We start from the raw sequence: 20368 nt of genomic DNA, 5'->3' as shown, positions 1-20368 counted from the left end.
TCTAGTTTATCGTTAAAATAATCACATGGTAAGGTTGCATTTTAATTAACCTAAAACAAAAAAAAACGCTTTTAAAGTCATAATTAACTTGCCCTTATCCCTTACGGAGGGTCGGCACAGTATGTGCTCTTCCATATCTCTATCAGCCGTCATATCTGAAACCACTCCTTTCTTAAGCATATCCTCTTTTACACAATCTATCCATACTTTCTTCGGTCTTCCTCTTCCTTTGTAGCCATCTTAACACTGTCTCGTCGCATAACTTTTTGCTTCTCAATTTCTCCACCACTGGCGCTACTTTCAAACTTCCTCTAATGTACACATTCTTAACTTTATCCATTCTTGTCACACCACACATCTTAACATACGCATCTCAGCTACATGCAATTTAAAGTGATATATTAAATTCGAGTACTTTTTCAGGGAAGTCATCTTGGTGTAAGTTTTTTTATGATTAGTAAAACTAACATATCGTAATATTGCTTTTCGATTAACCTAAAAAAAATATAAATGCAAAAACCTTTTAAAGGAAAATATTAATTTAGAGAACTTTTACAGGGAAATCTACTTGGCGTAAGTTATTTTATGATCATCAAAAACCCTTTTCTCTGAATAATGTCAACACAACATGTACTAAAAAATAAACAAATTAAAGCTTACATTATTTTATAGCTTTTAGTTAATACTAGCTGTTCCCGTGCGGCTTCATCCGCATGAAATATAAAAAAAATGTTTTATTGTTTACATTTGTCAAATGTCAAAATTCAAATACATGAATGACAACCTTGCTTCCTTGATGTTGGCAGCAACTTATGATCTCTTTCTCACATTAGGGTTTTTATCCAAAATATTTACACCCTAAGTTTAATGGCGTGAAAATAAATAGCATAATGCTTGACGTAAGTGTAGGGCTTTTTATTAAAAAAAAGAATTTTTCAAAATTATGCTGTAATTGTTGACATCTTAGGCAGTAAAGAAGTGTATCTTTACGCTTTATTATAATAGTATAGATATAGCAGCTTATTAAAATATTACTTTTTACTTAACCTAAAACTAAAACAAAATATAATCTATATTTTTGATAACGTTCAAAAGCTTTTAAAGTAATATAAATAATTAAAATCTTTTTCAGCTAAATCAACGCGATGTAAGTTTTTCTTAAATTAATATTCATTTAATAACCTATTTATTATCTGTGTAATTTTAACACACTACTCTCTCCATACATCTCTTATTGTCTCTAATTGGACAAATTAAAGCTTACACTATCTTCTAGCTTTTCGTTAAAATAAAAATATCGCGATATTGCTTTTTTATTTAACCTAAAATAAAAATACCAATGCTTTTAAAGTGTTAATATGTTTAATATTAAATTCGAGTACTTTTTCAGGGAAGCCATCTTGGTGTAAGTTTTTTATGATTAGTAAAATTAACATATCATAATATAGCTTTTTAATTAACCTAAATTAAAATAGTTATAAATAAAAAAAAACTTTTAAAGCAAAATATTTAATTTTGAATACTTTTACAGGGAAATCTACTTGGCGTAAGTTTTTTTATGATTATTCATAATCATTTTCTCTGTAAAATGTCAACACAGCTTGTACTCAAAAATATACAAATTTTATAGCTTTTAGTTAAAATAAACATATTGTAATGATTTTTATTTAACCTAAAACTGAAGCAAAATGTAATCTTTTTGAGAACATACAAAAGCTTTAAAAAATTAACAAGAATTTAATCATTTTTCAGTTAAATCAACGCGATGTGAGTTTTTCTTGAATTAAATTTTATTTAGTGATCATTTATTGAAATTTTCCCTGCGTAATGTCAGCATACTAACTACTATCTCCATACATCTCTTTCATTGTCTCTAATTGGACAAATTAAAGCTATTTTCATCTTTTTGTTAAAATAATCAGATCGTAATATTATTTTACATGTTCTAAAGCAAAAGTCATCAAAACTTTTGTATATAATTCAAAACCTTTTAAACTAAAATATTAAATTAGAGTTTTAATATGCTTTTTCAGGGAAGTCATCTTGATGTAAGTTTTTTATTATTATAAGTAAAATCGTAATAATAATAATACATCGTAATAATACTTTTCAATTAAACTGAAAGAAAATGTAAGAAAAAAGCTTTTAAAGTGAAATTTTAAATTATAATATAAATATTTTCAGGATAATCTACTTGATGTAAGTTTTTTGTTGCCATGTAAATCTAACTAATATTAAAAATGTGAAAGTTTAGATAGATGGATGTTTGTTTGTTAGAGTTTGTAGCCTAAACGCTGAACGGATCTGGATGACATTTGGCATAGACGTAGAGCAGAGTACGGAAGAACTCATAGGCTACTTACTTTTGTTTTTTTAAAAGCTAGTAAACGTATAATATTGCTTTTTTAATTGCAATTAACCTAAAATAAAATATAAATATAGGAGCTTTCATAATGAAATATTAAATTAAAGTTCTTTTTCAGGAAAATCAACTTGATGTAAGTTTTTTAATGATCATTAATTACCCATTTCCATGCATAATGTCAGCACAATATGCACTCTTCCATACATCTCTTTCTCTCATCTTCATCTCCTTATCCTACTCCCGTACTGACGCAACAGATTTTTTCCTCCACATAACTCTATCATACGTCATCTCAGTCACTTCCTTCTTGATAATGTCACCTTTCACACAATCCTTTTTAGGCTTACTACCAGTGTTACACTCATAACTATCGTTCTGATTGTTACATGCGCTTCATCCCTCCTCATAACATGCCAATACACTCTTATCCTTACCTTCTCTAATTTTACACATTAAATGTTTTATTATTGCCTAGCTTAATTGCTTCATTTGTATTTACATTTATTATACTTTCAGGACCTCAATGGATTACTTAGTTCCGTAAGTAAAAGATTATTTACCTTCCTTATAAAAGTAACAGTTTGCTTTAAACTTAACCGTGGTAGAGCATATATATTTTTCATTAATGTAACTCTCGCCCGGTGCTACCACGACCAGACTCTAGCGTGCCGGAAATCTAGTTTTAGTCCTCATATCTTTCCACTTCCGCACCAGGAAAAGATGGGAAAGGGTAATGCATTTGACAGGTGGCTCCTCCACATAAGTAGGATAAATATCATCTTTCTGTACGTCCCCTCCTCTGTCTTTTAATCTGTAAATGCGTGTCCAACAACAAGGACAACAAAGGTGTAGAGGTAGATCTAGAAAGAGATGGATGGATTGCGTGAAAGGTGACATGATCAAGAAGGGAGTGATGACTGAGATGACGGATGATAGAGTTATTTGGAGGACGAAATCCGACCGACCCTACGGGAGTAGGATAAGCCAGGGGAGATGTGATGATGGTAACTAACAACAACAAAACAACAAGCAAGTTTTGTTTAAATTAGTAACACTTCTTCAAAGACATTACAAAATCTTTATTCAATATTTTTTTCAGAAGTTGAGAAAACATCCCTACTTGTTGTCCGGTGGTTGCATATTCATTTGCCAAGTGGTTACTGTCCCACAAGGATTATTGTAAACGTTCGACGTGAGTATATTTTATTTATGTTTTAAATAATTCATTCAATAAATATCTCTTATTGCGAAAGTAGGAACTGTTTTTCGGGATCTAATAAATAAATTACAACAGAAAATATATCTAAACACCTGATATTAACAGAAAAATAAACTAAGATTGTGTGCAGTTCAATATTTACTCTTTAATTGCAAAACATCCTTGAAAATCCTCATATTTGAATAGTTCTCAGATCTCAATCTTTTTCATGGCTTGGTTGTACGCAGAACACTTCATCACAATACTTGTTTATTTTCAGGTCCAATACAAAGGTAGAAGGACCCAAGACGCTTTCATGGTTTTAAAACAATAAATTCAAATTCAAATCATAAATATTTGTTTAATTTTTACTGTAATACGCTGCACCATCATCATCATCATCTCTCCTGCCTTATCCTACACCCGTAGGGTAGGCGCACCGGGTTTTCGTCCTCCAAAGCACTCTATCATCCGTAATCTCAGTCATCACTCCCTTCTTGATCATGTCACCTTTAACGCAATCCATCTCTTTCTAGGTCTTCCTCTACCGGTACACCTCCACACTCATAACTAACGTCCGTCTTGTTACATGCGATTCATCCCTTCTCATAACATGCCCATACCACTCTAACCTTTTACTCCTTAATTTCTCAACCACTGGGGCTACTCACAAACTTCCTCTAATATACTCATTTCGTATCTTATCTGCTGCACCATAACTCTTTTTACGTAATACGTCTATCTCCTTCTGTTTTCTATCCTTGAGCGTCACCAGGGAGGTAGAGGATCTCTCTGCCTCTCCCCTAGAGTAGACTCGAAAATTGTACAATACATATACAGTCTCGCTTTGATTCCTAGAAGCTTATATGGAGGTGCGCACACTACTCGATTTTTAGTTGTGCAACTAAACAGTTGAATTGGCTACGAAACATTTGACAATCAACAATCGCGTTACAGTTATGTTCAAAGCGCGACTAAACACTTGTGCGAAAGTTTAGTCAAAGATTTGCGCACACTCTTACTACTAATGTTGATAATTATGTCCGCAAATTAACGATTTCCAATTCACTACTTTTACCGTAACAGTTATATTAAATTAGCTTTCGCCCGCGACTCCGTTCGCGTGAAATTTAAAAAAAAAAACAAAAATGAATACCCTATGTGTTCTTCCAGATTACCTTCTACATCTATGCCAAATTTCATCGAAATCCGTTCAGCCGTTTAGGCTACAAACTCTAACAAACATCCATCCATCCATCTAAACTTTCACATCTTACTAATATTATATATGCGAAAGTTTAGATGGATGGATGGATGTTTGTTAGAGTTTGCAGATCTCGATGAAATTTGGCATTGATGTAGAGGACAGTCTGGAGTCTAGAAGATCACATAGGCTACTCACTTTTGTTTTTATTAATTCCACGCGGACGGAGTCGCGGGAAAGCTCGTTTATAATATTAGTAAGATAGATAATTGAGGTGGAAATAAGAAACATTGTGTATTCAAATATATTTATTAGATAACTTCAAACGGTAAGTATCTTCCTCATAAAGTTACCTGAAATCAAATTTATTATTAAAAACAACATAATTGTATTTCTCATTTTTTAATTTAATTAAACGTGTTTACGTTTTCTTACGATTTAAAAGAATTATCTATAACTTTTCCCTAATACTTACGTCTAGTTTGGAACCAAAATAAAAACTAACTAGCCATTGCTCGCGACCTTGTCCGCGTGAAATTCAAAATAAAAGATATAGAATATGTTATTGAGTGATATCGTAGCCATTTATTAGTAAAAGAATTGAAATCAGCCCAGTAGTTTTTGAATTATTTCAATATATAAAAATACAAATCTTTCCGCTTTATAATTTTTTTTATAACATAAAGTAGCAAACGAGCAAGCGGCCACCTGAAATCGCCAAGATGGCGAAGCGACCGCTGCCCATAGACATCCGCAATTGCAGACGCGTTGCCTACCCTTATCCGACGGAGGAGACGCACTTAAAGAGGATATTTCCCCCTCCTATGCATCTCTTCCACTGTCAAATCCACTTCCCCTTCCCAACCTCTCCTTATAAGAAAAGGGTGGTAAAGAGAAAGGGACTTAATATAATATTAATATATTAGTAGTAAAGATTTAAAAAAAAATCATAAACACCTTATTCAGTTTTCTACATCAACTACGTCCTGTAAAAAAGACATATTTTAGTTAAGGTGGTTATAAAATTTCCCTTATTTATAAAAAAAATGTAAAATATGAAAACTCACGACATCAACTTCAGGGAAAGCTGATTTCCAAAGCACCTAAAAATGTAAATAATCAAATTAATATCATATACAACGTAATAGTAAGAATAGAATTGAAATAATAACTAGAATTACACACTCTCTTTGTTATTTTTCGATTTTACTTGCCTAGGGAACTAGGCATTATAGTTAAAACTGATTATTTTATGTCTGTATGTTGTGTCATCATCATCTCCCCTGCCTTATACTCCCGTAGTGTCGGCGCACCGGGTTGTCGTCCTCCAAATAACTATCATCCATCATCTCAGTCATCACTGCCTTCTTCATGTCACCTTTCACGCAATCCATCTATCTCTTTAAGTTATTATTTCTTTATGGTGTTGTAATTTTGTTTTTCTTGTGATTTTTTGGTCATTAAATAGTGTTTCACTTATTTGTTCATCGCGTTTAATGTTCAAATATTCATACTCTAATTTGATATATTTAAAAAATTAAAAACATATACTCACGTTTGTGTATACCTATAACAATTGAAAAATATGTAATTTAGTTAAAATTGTATTAATTGACACCACTCGTTAATCTAATCTTACTAATATTATAAATGCGAAAGTTTAGATGGATGTTTGTTAGAGTTTGTAGCCTAAACGGCTGAACGGATCTGGATGAAATTTGGCATAGATGTAGAGCAGAGTATGGAAGAACACATAGGCTACGTACTTTTGTTTTTTTAAAACGCGGACGGAGTCGCGGGCGAAAGGTAATAAACAAAATATAAAAAATAACTTACACGGGGAGCAGCACGTTCAACCTGTAACAAAAAGTAATATATGTTAATCTTTTATAATGAAAATGTCTTTCTCCTTTCAAAGAAAATTCTTTATAAGTAATTTTAAAAAAATATTGTCACAATATCGTAATTAAAAATTTGCTCACCCTCGGCTTCACGCGTATATCACTCTACGAATAATATAAAAGTACAATATATTTTAAATCAAATCATTAAAAACTGCTAAAAAATTATTTTTATATTTAAAACGAGCGCACACCTTTGAATAAACCGTCGCGAAATTGTTGTGCGATTGTCTGTTGTTTTACATTCAATTGTTTAGTTGGACAATTAAAAATCAAGTATACGCACCTCCACAAGCTCATAGGAATCAAAGCGAAACTGAACAGTTGTGCGATAGTTTAGTCAAAAGTGTGAATGCCATTACTATTCCTACCTTCCAAAACTGAAATGTTAAACACAATTCAATGCATACATGGATTCGTGTCAAGAGTAAAATAGTTATTTGTAGTGTGTGAACGTCCTGGCTCAAAAACCTACGCCAGTGGTATGGAAGAAGCACCCGTTCACTTTTGATAGCCGCGGTGTCAAGAACGAAAGTCGCCCTAATGTTCGCCGAACTTCGGAAGAAGATGGCACTTTAAGAAGAAAAAGAAGATTGTGTGTGATTTGGATTTTTTGTACTACGAGTACAATTTCCAAAACGCCATATTGACGTGTTTCTCAAATTAAAAGGTAAAATGGAATTGTCCCTTATTATAGATTACTTACGTTAATTTCACGTTTCACAACCTATAAATAATAATTAATTTTACATCTTCAATTTTTAAACAACTAGCTTTTGCTCACAGCTTTGTCCGCGGCAGATTTACAATCAAGCAATAAATATAGCCACCACCCGGATAGCTTCCCAACAATGTAATTGTTTTTTAATCTGTTCTATAGATTATAGCGTAAAAGCAAACAAATAAGAAACCAAAAAATATAAAAAAATAATTACATTAACCCCTTCTGCTGACGGCTCTATTTCTCCTGCAATTTCCTGAAAATAGAACACATGTTTCTTAAAAGTTTTCCTAGAGTTTATTTTTGTATCTATGTGTTTGTTATGAAAACCTGATATCCCCTCCCTTATTTTGCCAGAGGGGAATGCTTTACACGTACTTCGTGCCTCGGGGCAGGCACGAGAGTTATGTGGGACTCTCCCCATAATGGGGCATACCCACTAAACCCCTCTGTTCCCTCCTAGCCATTGTGTGGGACGCCATGGGATCGCTTGCGCTTGCCATCGCGACGATACTTAGAGTGGGATAAGAACAGTAAAAAGGTAGATTTATGTTTTAGCTGACATCAATAAGATAAAATTGTTTTAAACTTACTTGTACACCATCAGAGGGCGAACCATACCATTCTTGGCTCTTTAAAAATAAAAAAAAAACAATAGTAAAATAAACAGTAAAAGGAAATATCAATGAAATTAGTTACTCATCATCATCATCATCATCATCACCAGCTCACTATACGTCCCCACCGAGGGGCTCGGAGCCTACCCTAAAGTAAAGGGTGACTAGGCCATAGTCAACCACGCTGGCCCAGTGCGCGTGAGTTGGCTTCACACATATCTTTGAATTTTTTCGCTGATATGTGCAGATTGTGTTGGTTTCCTTCATCGTAAGAACGTCGGGTAAATTATGTACGTATGAAAATTCGAAAAATCGAAATTGACATTGGTACAGCGGGATTCGAACCCAAGACCTGTAGATTACAAGTCAAGGGCTTAAACATCTGAGCCACAGACGCTCGAAATTACTCGATGGAAATTAATTGTTTTGTCCATTTTAAATACTCTAGGAACTTTTAAACTGTTTAAAATAGTAAAAAAACAAGGCTAATACATAACCTTCTTTCGGGAAGTCGGTTAAGAATAGCCCTACTTGAACTATTTAAACAGATTTCTCGTACTAAGTGTAAGGAGCATCTAAAGCCACCTTAATTATGTAAAGCAGTAAATAAGATATTTATTTATTAATTTTAAATTATATATTACCGCATATATGATAGGCAGGAGAACGCAAAGTACAATTAAAACCTTCATTGTTGCAACACCAATAAAATTATTCTAAGAAAATTCCACAAGAAAACCTATTTATATGTTTTCTAAGCAATTTGACGCTTCGTTTATAATAATCGTTGAATCTATCGATACTGCTTTTGTTATATTTTCACGATTTTATGCTATTTTAATATAGTAACAGTCTTTCGGTTTGTTTGTTGGTTAATTTAAAAAATTTGTACGGGAATTTTAAATTTCTCCATCTTAAAAAAGGCAACACTTTAACTGTATCAATGTCGAATTCATTTGTTAAAAAAATAGTTAATTCCAACGTCTATTTTCAAAAAAATAACGACAAAAACGAGGGTTATTTAACATTTTTGTACATGTAAATCCGCAAAATGTACAATCGGGTACTCTGGCGGTATACCATCTTAAAAATTAGAGGTTATTGGAATAACCAATAGGATGCTTTTAAATATGTCTACAAAACTGGCTAATATTATCTTATAGATAGAACTCAAGTACCTATTTATTTATTTGTAAAAGGCGTTTGCCTTGTAGCGCAGAACAATTACAAATATAATTTGGATTTTGGGACACCGCTAATTTCAGTGACTGCACTCAAACTGTAATCAATACCCAAAAGGTCTACCCAAAGTCTTACTAATATTATAAATGCGAATGTTTATATGGATGGATGTTAGTTACAGTTTGTAGCTAAAACTGCTAAACGGATCTCGATGAAATTTGACATAGATGTAGACAATATTTTGGAAGAACACATATGCTGTTTACTTTTGTTTTCTTTTTTAATCCACACAGACAGCGTCGCGGGCAAAAGCTAGGCATGGATAAAGTATTATAAAATAAATTCTTAATTCAAACAAACTGTCATGTTTTTTCTTCTGTACCTTAAAAGTTATAATATAACTAAAAACATAACTAAACTATATAAAAATTATGAATTTCTGTATGATTTATAAAGGAATTCGAACACAATTTTCCGTTACAAACCTTTACAAATGGATTAAATTCCTACATTGTTACAATGTTGATATTGTTCGACCTTCGCCTTACAAATTTTATTACATTACCTGTTTTTAATTTAATAAAATTTAAACCATACTTATTTTTTTAACAATAATGTGCTAAAAATTATATAAAGTAAATCAATATATTTAATTTTTAGTAGATACTAGCTGTTCCCATGCGACTTCATCCGCATAAAATTATAAAAATCTCATTCTATTGTTTACATTTGTCAAGTCATCAATTGCAAATGTCCATTCTATTCTATTTCTTGTTTATGGCTCTCCCACCAAGTGTCAAGTGTCAAGTGTTTATTGCAAATGTCCAAAAGACATGATATGATGTCAAACCATGGCAACCTTGATTCCTTGATGTTGGCAACAACTTATGGTCTCTTTCCCACATTAGAGTTTTTATCCAAAATATTTAACCCTAAGTTTAATGGCGTGAAAATATATAGCCTAAAGCGTAAGTGTAGGGTTTTTTATTACAAAAATAATTATTCAAAAATATGCTCTGATTGCTGTCATCTTAGGCAACAAAGAAGTGTGTGTTTACGCTTTATTATAATAGTATAGATGTATGGATTGTGTGAAAGGTGACATGATCAAGAAGGGTGTGACTGAGATGACGTATGATAGAGTTATTTGGAGGATTATTTTAGTTTTCTTTATAAACATGAATAAAAAGTTTATAGTCTTCCTAAACCATTGTTCAGTATTTCATTAAATAAAAGAAAACAATTAAAAAGTGTTTTTTAATAGTCATGAAAATGTATTCTTACACTTTGGGTGTTTTTAACTCTTTTTTCTATCACGTTAATAAATCTTATCTGATTTATTCGAAAGTTGACATTATTTTTAATTAACGTAGATGTCCAATTAAAAAAGGTGTAATTAATAATTAAAATTAATTAGAAATTCAATAATTAATCATAGTTATACGAACGATTTGTGATTTATCTCATTAAGTTTCCAGCCATCGACGGCGATATTCTTAGACAGAATCCTGGAAGTAAGTTATAGTCTGACTATGAACATAAAAGCCCTTGACTATTGGAAATATGTAGATGCATTAGCGTGCAATAGAAAGTGATTTATGGTTATAATTAAAAATTGTTTTTATACTCTAGGTTACACTAAAAAAGTGTTGTTTTCTTTAGTATGTTTCCATTATCAAAATACATGTACAAAAATATATGGTCATCCTTTTAATTCTTAGTGAAAAAACAAAATAAACCCATTTGATTAATATGGATCATTTTCTTTACAGCTTTAATCGAAATGGTTATTAAATTTTTGTTATTGTTTGTCTGCGCTTCAGTTATTACTTCAAAGGTAAATAAAAGCGCGTGCACCTTTGACTATTGACCTTATATGGAGGTGCGCACACTACTCGGTTTAGTTATGACACTAAACAATTGAAGGCTGCAAAACAATCGACAATCGCACAACAACTGTGCAATAATTTAGTCAAAAGTGTGCGTGCTCTCAAAGTAAGTAACCTTATTGGTTTTTGTACAATTTACTTAAGAAACATTAATTTTCAGCAACTAACAAACAGACGGGCGTTCGTCAACGTACCAGGTTTAGAAACATTTACCGAAGAAGCGGATAGAAAAACGGTAAAAAGACACTTTTTCCATTAATAAGAACTAGCGCACACCTTTTATTAAATTACTAGCTGTTCCCGTGCGACTTCATTCGCATGAAATTATGAAAATTGTTTTATTGATTACATTTGTCAAATTCAATTTCAAATGTCAAAATGACATGACATGATGACTAAGTATGGCAATTTTGCTTTCTTGATGTTGGCAGCAACTTATGGTCTCTGTCCCACATTACGGTTTTTATCCATAATATTTACCTCCTAAGTTTAATGGCGTAAATATATAGCCTAAAGCGTGACGTAAGTGTAGGGCTTTTTATTAAAAAAAGAATTATTCAAAAATATGCTGTGATTGCTGACATCTTAGGCAACAAAGAAGTGTGTGTTTACGCTTTATTATAATAGCATAGAAGTACAGATTGTACAACTTTTGTACGATTGCCGATTGCTTCGCAGTCAACTGTTTAGTTGCAAAACTAAAAATCGAGAAGCGCACCTCCACATAAGGTCATAGGAATCAATGCGCGAATAAACAGTTCTGCGAAGTATAATCAAAGATTTTCACTACAAACTAAAATATTTTTTTTAATGTTTTAAAGGATTTGGATATAAGAAGCATTTTAGCGACGAGACAATGGGAGCTACCGTACACTTGGCACAAATACCGGGTCCCGGTGCGCAAAAACGATACGAAAAATAAATTAAGATGCAAATGCAAGAATTGGAAATCGAAGTATTGGAGATCTTGGGACAATATTGATATGAACAGCCAACAAGATTCACAAGAAGACGGTCAAAGCAAAGTTATATATCTTGCCAGGCCGAAACCGATTAGTACGACAGACATAACCAAATTAATTTTGATATTTATTTAGAACGTCAGCACACTTTAAACTAAATTATCACACGACTGCTTAGTCCCACTATTTACGGGCTTATATGTAGGTTACATTATTCGATTTTTAATTGTGCAACCAAACAGTTGAATTGGCTGCGAAATAATTGACAATCGCACTACAGTTGTGCGATAGTTTAGTAAAAGGTTTGCGCCCGTTCTCAGTATTCCCGAATATTTCTATAAATGGCATTAAATTAGGAAAACTGAATAAAAAACACGCTATTTTCATATGCATATTAATTTATTGGTTTCTAAACATTAACAGTTTAAAAATTAGTCAATCAGAGTCAGGCGCTTCCATCATTTTGGACCTGAAAAAGATATAGGTTATTTTATGCATGAAAAATTACAAAACTTGACACTACAAAATTTGTACTGAACAGCTAACCTAGAACATGGACTAGTGATGCCCATGAATGATAGAGCGCGTACAACTATGACTAAAAAATCGCACAACTGTGTATTCTCGCTTCGATTTACGAGTTTACATGGAGGTGCGCACACTACTCGATTTTTAGTTGTGCAAGTAAACGGAATTAACAATCTACAACCACACAATAGTTGTTCGATAGTTTAATCAAAAGTGCGCCTGCTCTTAAGATGCAAATAGGTACTTACTTTATATGTCAGGTTTAGAATAAGACATACGGAGGGGGGATATGTGTAACCTGAAAAAAAAACGGATGAATACTTCGTAATAATAATCAAATTGGAAACAACGCCATCTAGTTGATATATTTGATACTCACCTCACCAGGCTGAAAACAAAAAAAAATGAAATAAACGATTTATTTTACTCTTTTACAAAGGTAGATAGAAAATCGTCTTTCTATGGCAGTGATTCTCAACCACTGCGCCGCGGCACTTTTGTGTGCCACCAAAATTCAAAAGTGTGCCATCAAATTTTGCATATTTTTGTCATAATCTATTTATACAGTGTGTGGTAGTAAGTAAATAAATTTTGTATTTTCTTTTGTGTGTCGGAAATTTTGAAATCCTTAAATATGTGCCGCAACAAAAAAAAGGTTGAGAATCACTGTCCTAAGATATTTGTTGCAAAGTTATTTGTGTTACTCACTTCTTGTCTTCTACGCTGTAATAAAAAAGTTTTAAAATTAGTTTTTACTTCTAGATGACTAACATAAGTCCTGGAAACATAATATATTATAGGTATATTAGTAATATAAATAAACCTAAAAAAGCATAGACGTATTAATAACCTTTTCCTTCTTGATGTTGGTTAAAAATGATCGTGTTATTATTTTATTTAAAACTACACGATGGCTTGCCATCTGATAATTTACAAATTCGTCTAAAGCGTCTTACTCTAATCAACCCAGGTCCTCCGAAAATCTGAAAAACAAAACAATTTTATTTAAAAGTTGCATATAAAAAAAACTCAAAAACAGTAAAAAATACATCACAAAATAATAACTGTTGTTGGGATCCTTTGTTTTATAGCTATACTTCTATACTAATACATTATTATGAAAAGGAAGGATTCGTTTTTTAGGATTTTTATATGTATTTGATTCACGCCAAAACTACTGGGTCGATTTTGAAAATTTGTTACACCATTAGAAAGGTAATTTACCTGTGAGTAACATAGGCTATATTTTGTATTATTTTTCAATTCCACGCGGGGAATCGCGAGCGACATATTTTATACATTACATTGAATAATATACTCACGAAATCAAAAACAACGCCGTTATTATTGTTGTCCATAAAACCCTAAACATAAAAAAGTTTGTTATAAGAATTAACTGGCAATTAAATAAAAAAAATTACATTCTCCTTATACTACGGGGAATAATACAAAAATAAATTTAAACGATTGTCTGTTGTCGAATGTTGAACACCACGGTCGAACGTGATTGTACTTTGGCCTTCAGTCATATTATATTCTTGGAAAAATATTAACACTTACTTGAGGCGAACGTTTACCACGAGACGATTCAAATTCTTCAGGGGGGTCCTCTTGCAGGCGCTGAGAATTTTTTTGTAAAATTCTTATTATTGTTCTTATATATTTGTTTTCTATTGTTTTATATTATTTTCTACGCCAACCTTCTGTGTACTTACGTTTACTCTGATTTCAGTATTATCCAAGAGACCCTAAAAAAAATTACATAGTTGTAACTTCAAGTTAAAGTTACTAAATAAAGCGGAGCGGATACAACTGTCCGGGGAAAAATAATTCGTCATAATCGTATAATAAAAATGTACACACTTACTTGCGGCGATCGTTTTCCCCGAAGCGATTCAAGTTCTTCTGGAGGGTCCTCTTGCAGCGCCTGAGGATTAATATTAGCAAATCTTACTTTAAACATTAAAATTAAACATTACGTAATATGTTTCGTAATTCCGTCAAACATTTTATTAGAAAATACCACTTCTTCCGCTCTATAAATATGTAGGCTTACTCTATGCCCATGGCGAACACCGAGCACTGGTAGGGCGGCCATTTTGTCATTCGAGTCAGTTCGATTTGAGTCGCAATGGAGTGCGTACGCAACCATGTGTTCGGTGGACGTCAATTCAATATCTTAATCGAAACATATCGTTACGATCTATAATTATTTAGTGGAAATATGAATTGTGATATTGAGGTTACGACTACACCAACTGTCAAGACGACTATTTTGTTGAAATACCTAAGTACCACGCCTACAAGAAAATGTCATAAATCACCCAATATTACCTGATATTAGTCGAAAGACTTCAAATGTAATAAAAGCGTTTGTTGACATGTTTTGTAAATGTTATAATATACTTACGTTTATGCGAATTTCTGTATTATCCAGTAGTCCCTAAATAAAAAAATGTTCTTGTAACTATATGATTGTGTACTAAAGTACTAAACAAGTAGAAAACAGTTTTTTATTCTGTAGGGACAGACAATCAGTTTTAGCTGACAATTTAAACTAAAAAGTCGAACTTTTCATTGGGTACTTAGGGTATGTAGTAGTCTTAACAATCATCAAAATCGGTTTAGTCTTTTAAGCTCTTGGCTTTTACAATACAAATACACGCACTTACTTGAGGCGAACGTTTTCCCCGATACGATTCGAATTCTTCTGGAGGGTCTTCTTGTAGCGCCTAAGGATTAATATTAGCAAACTTCTTACTTTGCACACTAAAAACCGAAAAACATTTATTGGCTTACATCAAAACATGGAAGCGCAATGCAATATAAGAGAATACGACATCTTTCCAGCTACATAGAAAATATAATCATATAATATCTTAATTAATTTTATAAATGCGAAAGTTTTTGTAGCCTAAACTGCTGAACGGATCTCGATGAAACTTGGCATAGATGTAGAGGATAGTCTGGAAGAACACACATTCTACTTACTTTTGTATTTTTTTTTTATCCTACGCGAACGAAGTCGCGGACAAGTCCCCTTACAAAATATTACATGAAAGGAGCAGTGCTTCCGTGTTTTAAGTGTAACAAAACTTATTGTTTTTTTTTATAAAAGTAATTAACAAACGTGGAAAAATTTTACAATGTAACTGTTCACTTACGCTTTCAAATTCGACACGAATCTCTGTATTATCGAGTCCCTAAACAAAAATAACAATTTAACCGCCGGCTTGATCGCTATACCACAACCACACAAAAGACAAGCGTCTAGTGCATGCAATTCCGCATTTGCAGAGCCCTTTTGACATCTCATGAAATATGGTATTAATTATTTGGACTAATTGAGTTCATAATAGACGCTGAAACGGCTTTTATTTTAACGTGAAATTTGAACAAACGCGAGTGTACCGTTCCTTATAAGTTAATATTGTTAAAACACTTACTTGAGGAGAACGTTTTACCCGAAGTGACTCAAGTTCTTCTGGAGGATCCTCTTGCAGCCCCTAGAGATTAATATTAGCAAAGTTCCTTTACTGAAACTTCAATTTTAACACACTTAAGTCTAAAAAGAAAAAGTGCACTTCTTGGGCACTAGGAATATAAACAACTACAATAATACAAGCCATTGCTAAAAACTAAAACCATTTATTACGTCTTACTAATATCATAAATGAAAGGAAATACTTACTTCATAGCCATTATTGGAATCCTAAAAAGTTTCAAATTTATTTTAAGTGATAAACTTTAATTATACTTGATCCCAGTCTCCTTTATGGTTGTGTGGCCTTGAGGAGGCGTAACATTCGTACAGCAGCTAATTCTGCTGCGGAGACTTTTACTGTTTGGAAGAAAAAAATTTAAACACTCACTTGAGGCGATCGTTTTCCCCGAACTGATTCAAATTCTTCCGGAGGATTCTCTTGTAGCCCCTGAGGATTAATATTAGCAACAATTCACTTTGAACACTATAACCTAAATTTTTACGCAGTTTAAACTACAAGCGTTATTCTGCTTATCAAACTATATACTAGTTTTATTAATGCGAATGTTTGGATATACGTCTTTTTGTATTTCTAAAACGGCTTAACGTATCTTGATGAAATTCACAGATGTAGAACATAATCTGGACGAATACATACTACTTATTCAACATTTTTAATTTGGCACGTACGTATTCACGGGCAAAAGCTAGTTAAAGCTAGTAGAGTGATAGTAAAGTGCTAGTGGTAAATTAAACCTGCCCGTAAATCAAAGGCAGCAGAACACAGAACAACAGAATAGACTTCATCGTGGTTTCTTTTTGAAAACCGACCACGAATGAGAAATAAATGCAGTACGGAATATATTTATATGTGTAACAAACAATTTGACGTGCAAAATTTAAATTAAAAATAATTCAAACACTTTCACGGTATAAACTAAAAATTACTGTTGTTTGAATTACACAAAACGCTCACGACTATAGACTAAAGGGGTAAGAAAACTGACAAATTTCCTGTTGGTTACGGTTTAGTAATTAGTCTATCTTACTATTATTATATTATAAATGGATAAGTTTCGATAATTAAATAGTTTTTAAAATCTTCAGAAATTCCTTGTCAAGATTTATTACATTCACTCAAAATAATAACAATTCAGGCTGACTGAACGGGGTTTCCAAGGGCCATGTAAATATAATTTATAAAGCAAACTAAATTACGGTGATCGTCAGCACACCTGAAACTAAATTATCACACAAATGTTTAGTCTCGCTATTTACGACATTATATGGAGGTTACAGTACTCGATTTTTAATTGTGCAATTAAACATTTGAATTGGCTGCGAAACAATCGACAATCACCCTACAGTTTTTAGTATTTCCGAATATTTCTAGCATGATTGTAGTCTAGCATATTTTCCATTAAATATCTTGCTGTAGATATTTGACGCCAAATATGCGCCTTGATCATTTAACACGTTCACTGCATTATGAGGTCGAACATACCACATGCGTGTTTTCTTACTGGTGCGGGAGTCAAAATCGCGTTCTCTCACTCGGTGCGGAGCTGACCGCGTTAACATTTTTATGAGTATAACAGAGGCCTCACAGCAGCACGGAGTGAAGTGAGGGGCCCGTCTAGCTTAGTGCCGAGAAAAAGTATCGATATGGAAGCACGTTGCCGCGGCCAGCCGGAGCTCGCATTCTTACGATTTATTGGTGTACGAAACTAGCTAGTTTTGTATTATGGATCTACCAAGCCGTAAACGTTTCAAAAAGAAGCTTGTGTTAGTTAGAATTGTCAAATGGAGCGGATGAGAGGAAACAGTTAAATAGTTCCGAGGCAAAAAGACTAAAAAAATGTCCAATGTGACAAATGCTTCTGTTTGCCCTGTTTTAAGAAAAAAAAAAAAGATCAATAAATTGCTTTTATATCGATATATGCGTTTCTTGTTTATTCAGAACACTACTCGTGACTCTAATAGAACTTCCTTTTCATGCGATGTAAGGCAGAACAGGTGTCTAATTTTTTCCTTTATTCTATATCTCAATGGCATGATTACCGTGGGCGAAGCTGGATTCAAGTTTATTAAGTTCTTTAAGTTAATAATGGTAAAGTTTCAAGCAATGTCTGTCACAATTGTCAATAATGTTAAAGATGTTTTAAGAAACGATTTTGTGCGGCTCAAAAGGTCCCATACGCACTGCAAGGTTCGTCAACTTTGTCTTGAAAAGACCTCATACCCACTAGCTGAAAGTCTACATAAAATTGATCCTCAGCAAACGTGTTAAATATAAATTGAAACATTAAATTAGGAAAACTGAACAAAAAGACATCATTTTCATATGCATATTGATTTATTGCTTTGTTAACATTAACAGTTTAAAAATTATTCAATCAGGGTGAGGCGCTTCCATCGTTATCTTGGACCTGAAAAAGATAAAAGTTATTTTATGCTTTAAAAATTACAAAACTTGACACTACAAAAGCTGTGCTGAAGGTGAAGGGCTAACCTAGAATATGGACTAGTGATGCCCATGCAATGATAGATCGCGTACACCTATGACTAAAAAATCGCACAACTGTGCGGGCTCGCTTCCATTTACGAGCTTATATGGAGGTGCGCACACTACTCGATCTTTAGTTGTCCAACTAAATAGAATTGGCTGCGAAACAATCGACAATCACACAATAGTTGTTCGATAGTTTAGTCAAAAGTGCGCCCGTTGTTAAGCTGCAAATAGGTACTTACTTTGTATGTCAGGTTTAGAAGAAGGGATACGGAGGTGGAATTAATGTAATCTGGAAAAAAAAATAAAAACGGATAAATATTTTGTAATAATTATCAATTTGGACATTACGCCATATAGTTAATGATATATTTTTTACTCACGTCTTCAGGCTGAGAACAAAAAAAAATTAAATAAAAGATTTGTTTTACTCTGTTACAAAGGTAGATGGAAAATCATCTTTCTATGGCAGTGATTCTCAACCACTGTGGTGTGGCACTTTTGTGTACCGTCAAATTTTGCATATTTTTGTCAGAAAATATTTATACAGTGTGTTGTAGAAAGTAAATAAATTTTGTATTTCCTTTGTGTGTCGCTAAATTTTGAAATCGTCAAATATGTGCCGCAACAAAAAAAAGGTTGAGAATCACTGTTTTAAGGTATTTGATGCAAATGTGTTTTACTTACTTCTTGACGTCTACGCTGAAAAAGAAAGTTTTAGAACTAAAATTTAAAACTATACGATTTAATTATAAATTCGTCTAAAAAGTAAATCTTACTCTAATCAACCCAGGTCCTCCGGAAATCTGAAAATCGAAATAATTTTATCTTAAAGTTGCATATTAAAAAACCTCAAAAACAGTAAAAACACATCATCATAATTCTCCTTATCCTACTCCCGTAAGGTTGACGCAACAGGTTTCTGTCCTCCAAATACCTTTATCATACGTCATCTCAGTCATCACTCCCTTTTTGATCATGTCACCTTTTACACAATCCATCCATCTCTTTCTAGGTCTACCTCTACCGATATACCCTTCCACACTCATAAGTAACGTTCTCTTTGTAACATACAATTCATTCCTCCTCATAACATTAAAAACAGTAAAAATACATCGCATAACAATATAGAGTAACTTGCTATTATTAAGTGTTTTTATTGTTATTGGGATCGGGATTGGGATATATTTTTTATATCTATACTTCTATACTAATATTATAAAGAGGAAAGATTTGTATTTTTGGATTTTTGTATGTATTTGATTCGCGCCAAAACTACTGGGTCGATTTTGAAAATAGTTTCACTATTAGAAAGGAAATTTATCTGTGAGTAACATAAGGGACCCGCGAGCAACAAAAGCGAGCAAAATTTAATGATATACTCACGAAGTCAAAAACAACGCCGTTATTGTTGTTGTCCATGAAACCCTAAAAATAAAAAAGTTTGTTATAAGAATTAACTGGCAATTAAATTAAAAAAAATGACTTCGTCCTAATACTACGGGGAAGAATACAAAAAGTAATTTAAACGATTATCTGTTGTGAAATTGCCTTTAGTTATATTACATTTAGAAAAAAATATATAAACACTTACTTGAGGCGAACGTTTACCACGAGACGATTCAAGTTCTTCTGGAGGATCCTCTTGAAGGCGCTGATAATTGTTTTTTGTAAAATTATTATTATTATTCTTACATATATATCTGAAAATAATAATTTTAGCGCTAGTAGCACCCAGGGTGAGTTTTTTATGCCACCCCTTTGTATACTTACGTTTACTCTGATTTCAGTATTATCCAAGAGACCCT

At 32.8% G+C, this 20368-nt stretch overlaps 1 protein-coding gene across 1 annotated transcript in view; it reads right to left on the bottom strand.

Moving 5' to 3' along the window:
* Window positions 1-5729: 5729 nt before the first annotated feature.
* The window catches only part of LOC106108696 (basic salivary proline-rich protein 1-like), a 19236-nt gene continuing 4597 nt past the window's right edge, over window positions 5730-20368 (bottom strand). Inside the window, exons 10-20 of the mRNA XM_013289956.1 lie at window positions 20155-20214; window positions 16440-16499; window positions 16014-16073; window positions 15240-15299; window positions 14435-14494; window positions 14283-14315; window positions 14128-14187; window positions 6604-6624; window positions 6323-6334; window positions 5835-5870; window positions 5730-5753 (exon numbers count right to left, since the gene is read on the bottom strand). Of these exons, the coding sequence (XP_013145410.1) occupies window positions 5730-5753; window positions 5835-5870; window positions 6323-6334; window positions 6604-6624; window positions 14128-14187; window positions 14283-14315; window positions 14435-14494; window positions 15240-15299; window positions 16014-16073; window positions 16440-16499; window positions 20155-20214 (486 nt within the window). The remainder of the gene's footprint in view (window positions 5754-5834; window positions 5871-6322; window positions 6335-6603; window positions 6625-14127; window positions 14188-14282; window positions 14316-14434; window positions 14495-15239; window positions 15300-16013; window positions 16074-16439; window positions 16500-20154; window positions 20215-20368) is intronic.

The sequence above is a fragment of the Papilio polytes genome, unplaced genomic scaffold, assembly GCF_000836215.1.
Source record: "Papilio polytes unplaced genomic scaffold, Ppol_1.0 DF821400.1, whole genome shotgun sequence".
Classification (NCBI taxonomy): Eukaryota; Metazoa; Arthropoda; class Insecta; order Lepidoptera; family Papilionidae; genus Papilio; species Papilio polytes.
The sequence above is the reverse complement of the archived record's forward strand: the minus strand, read 5'-3'. Positions and strand labels throughout refer to the sequence as shown.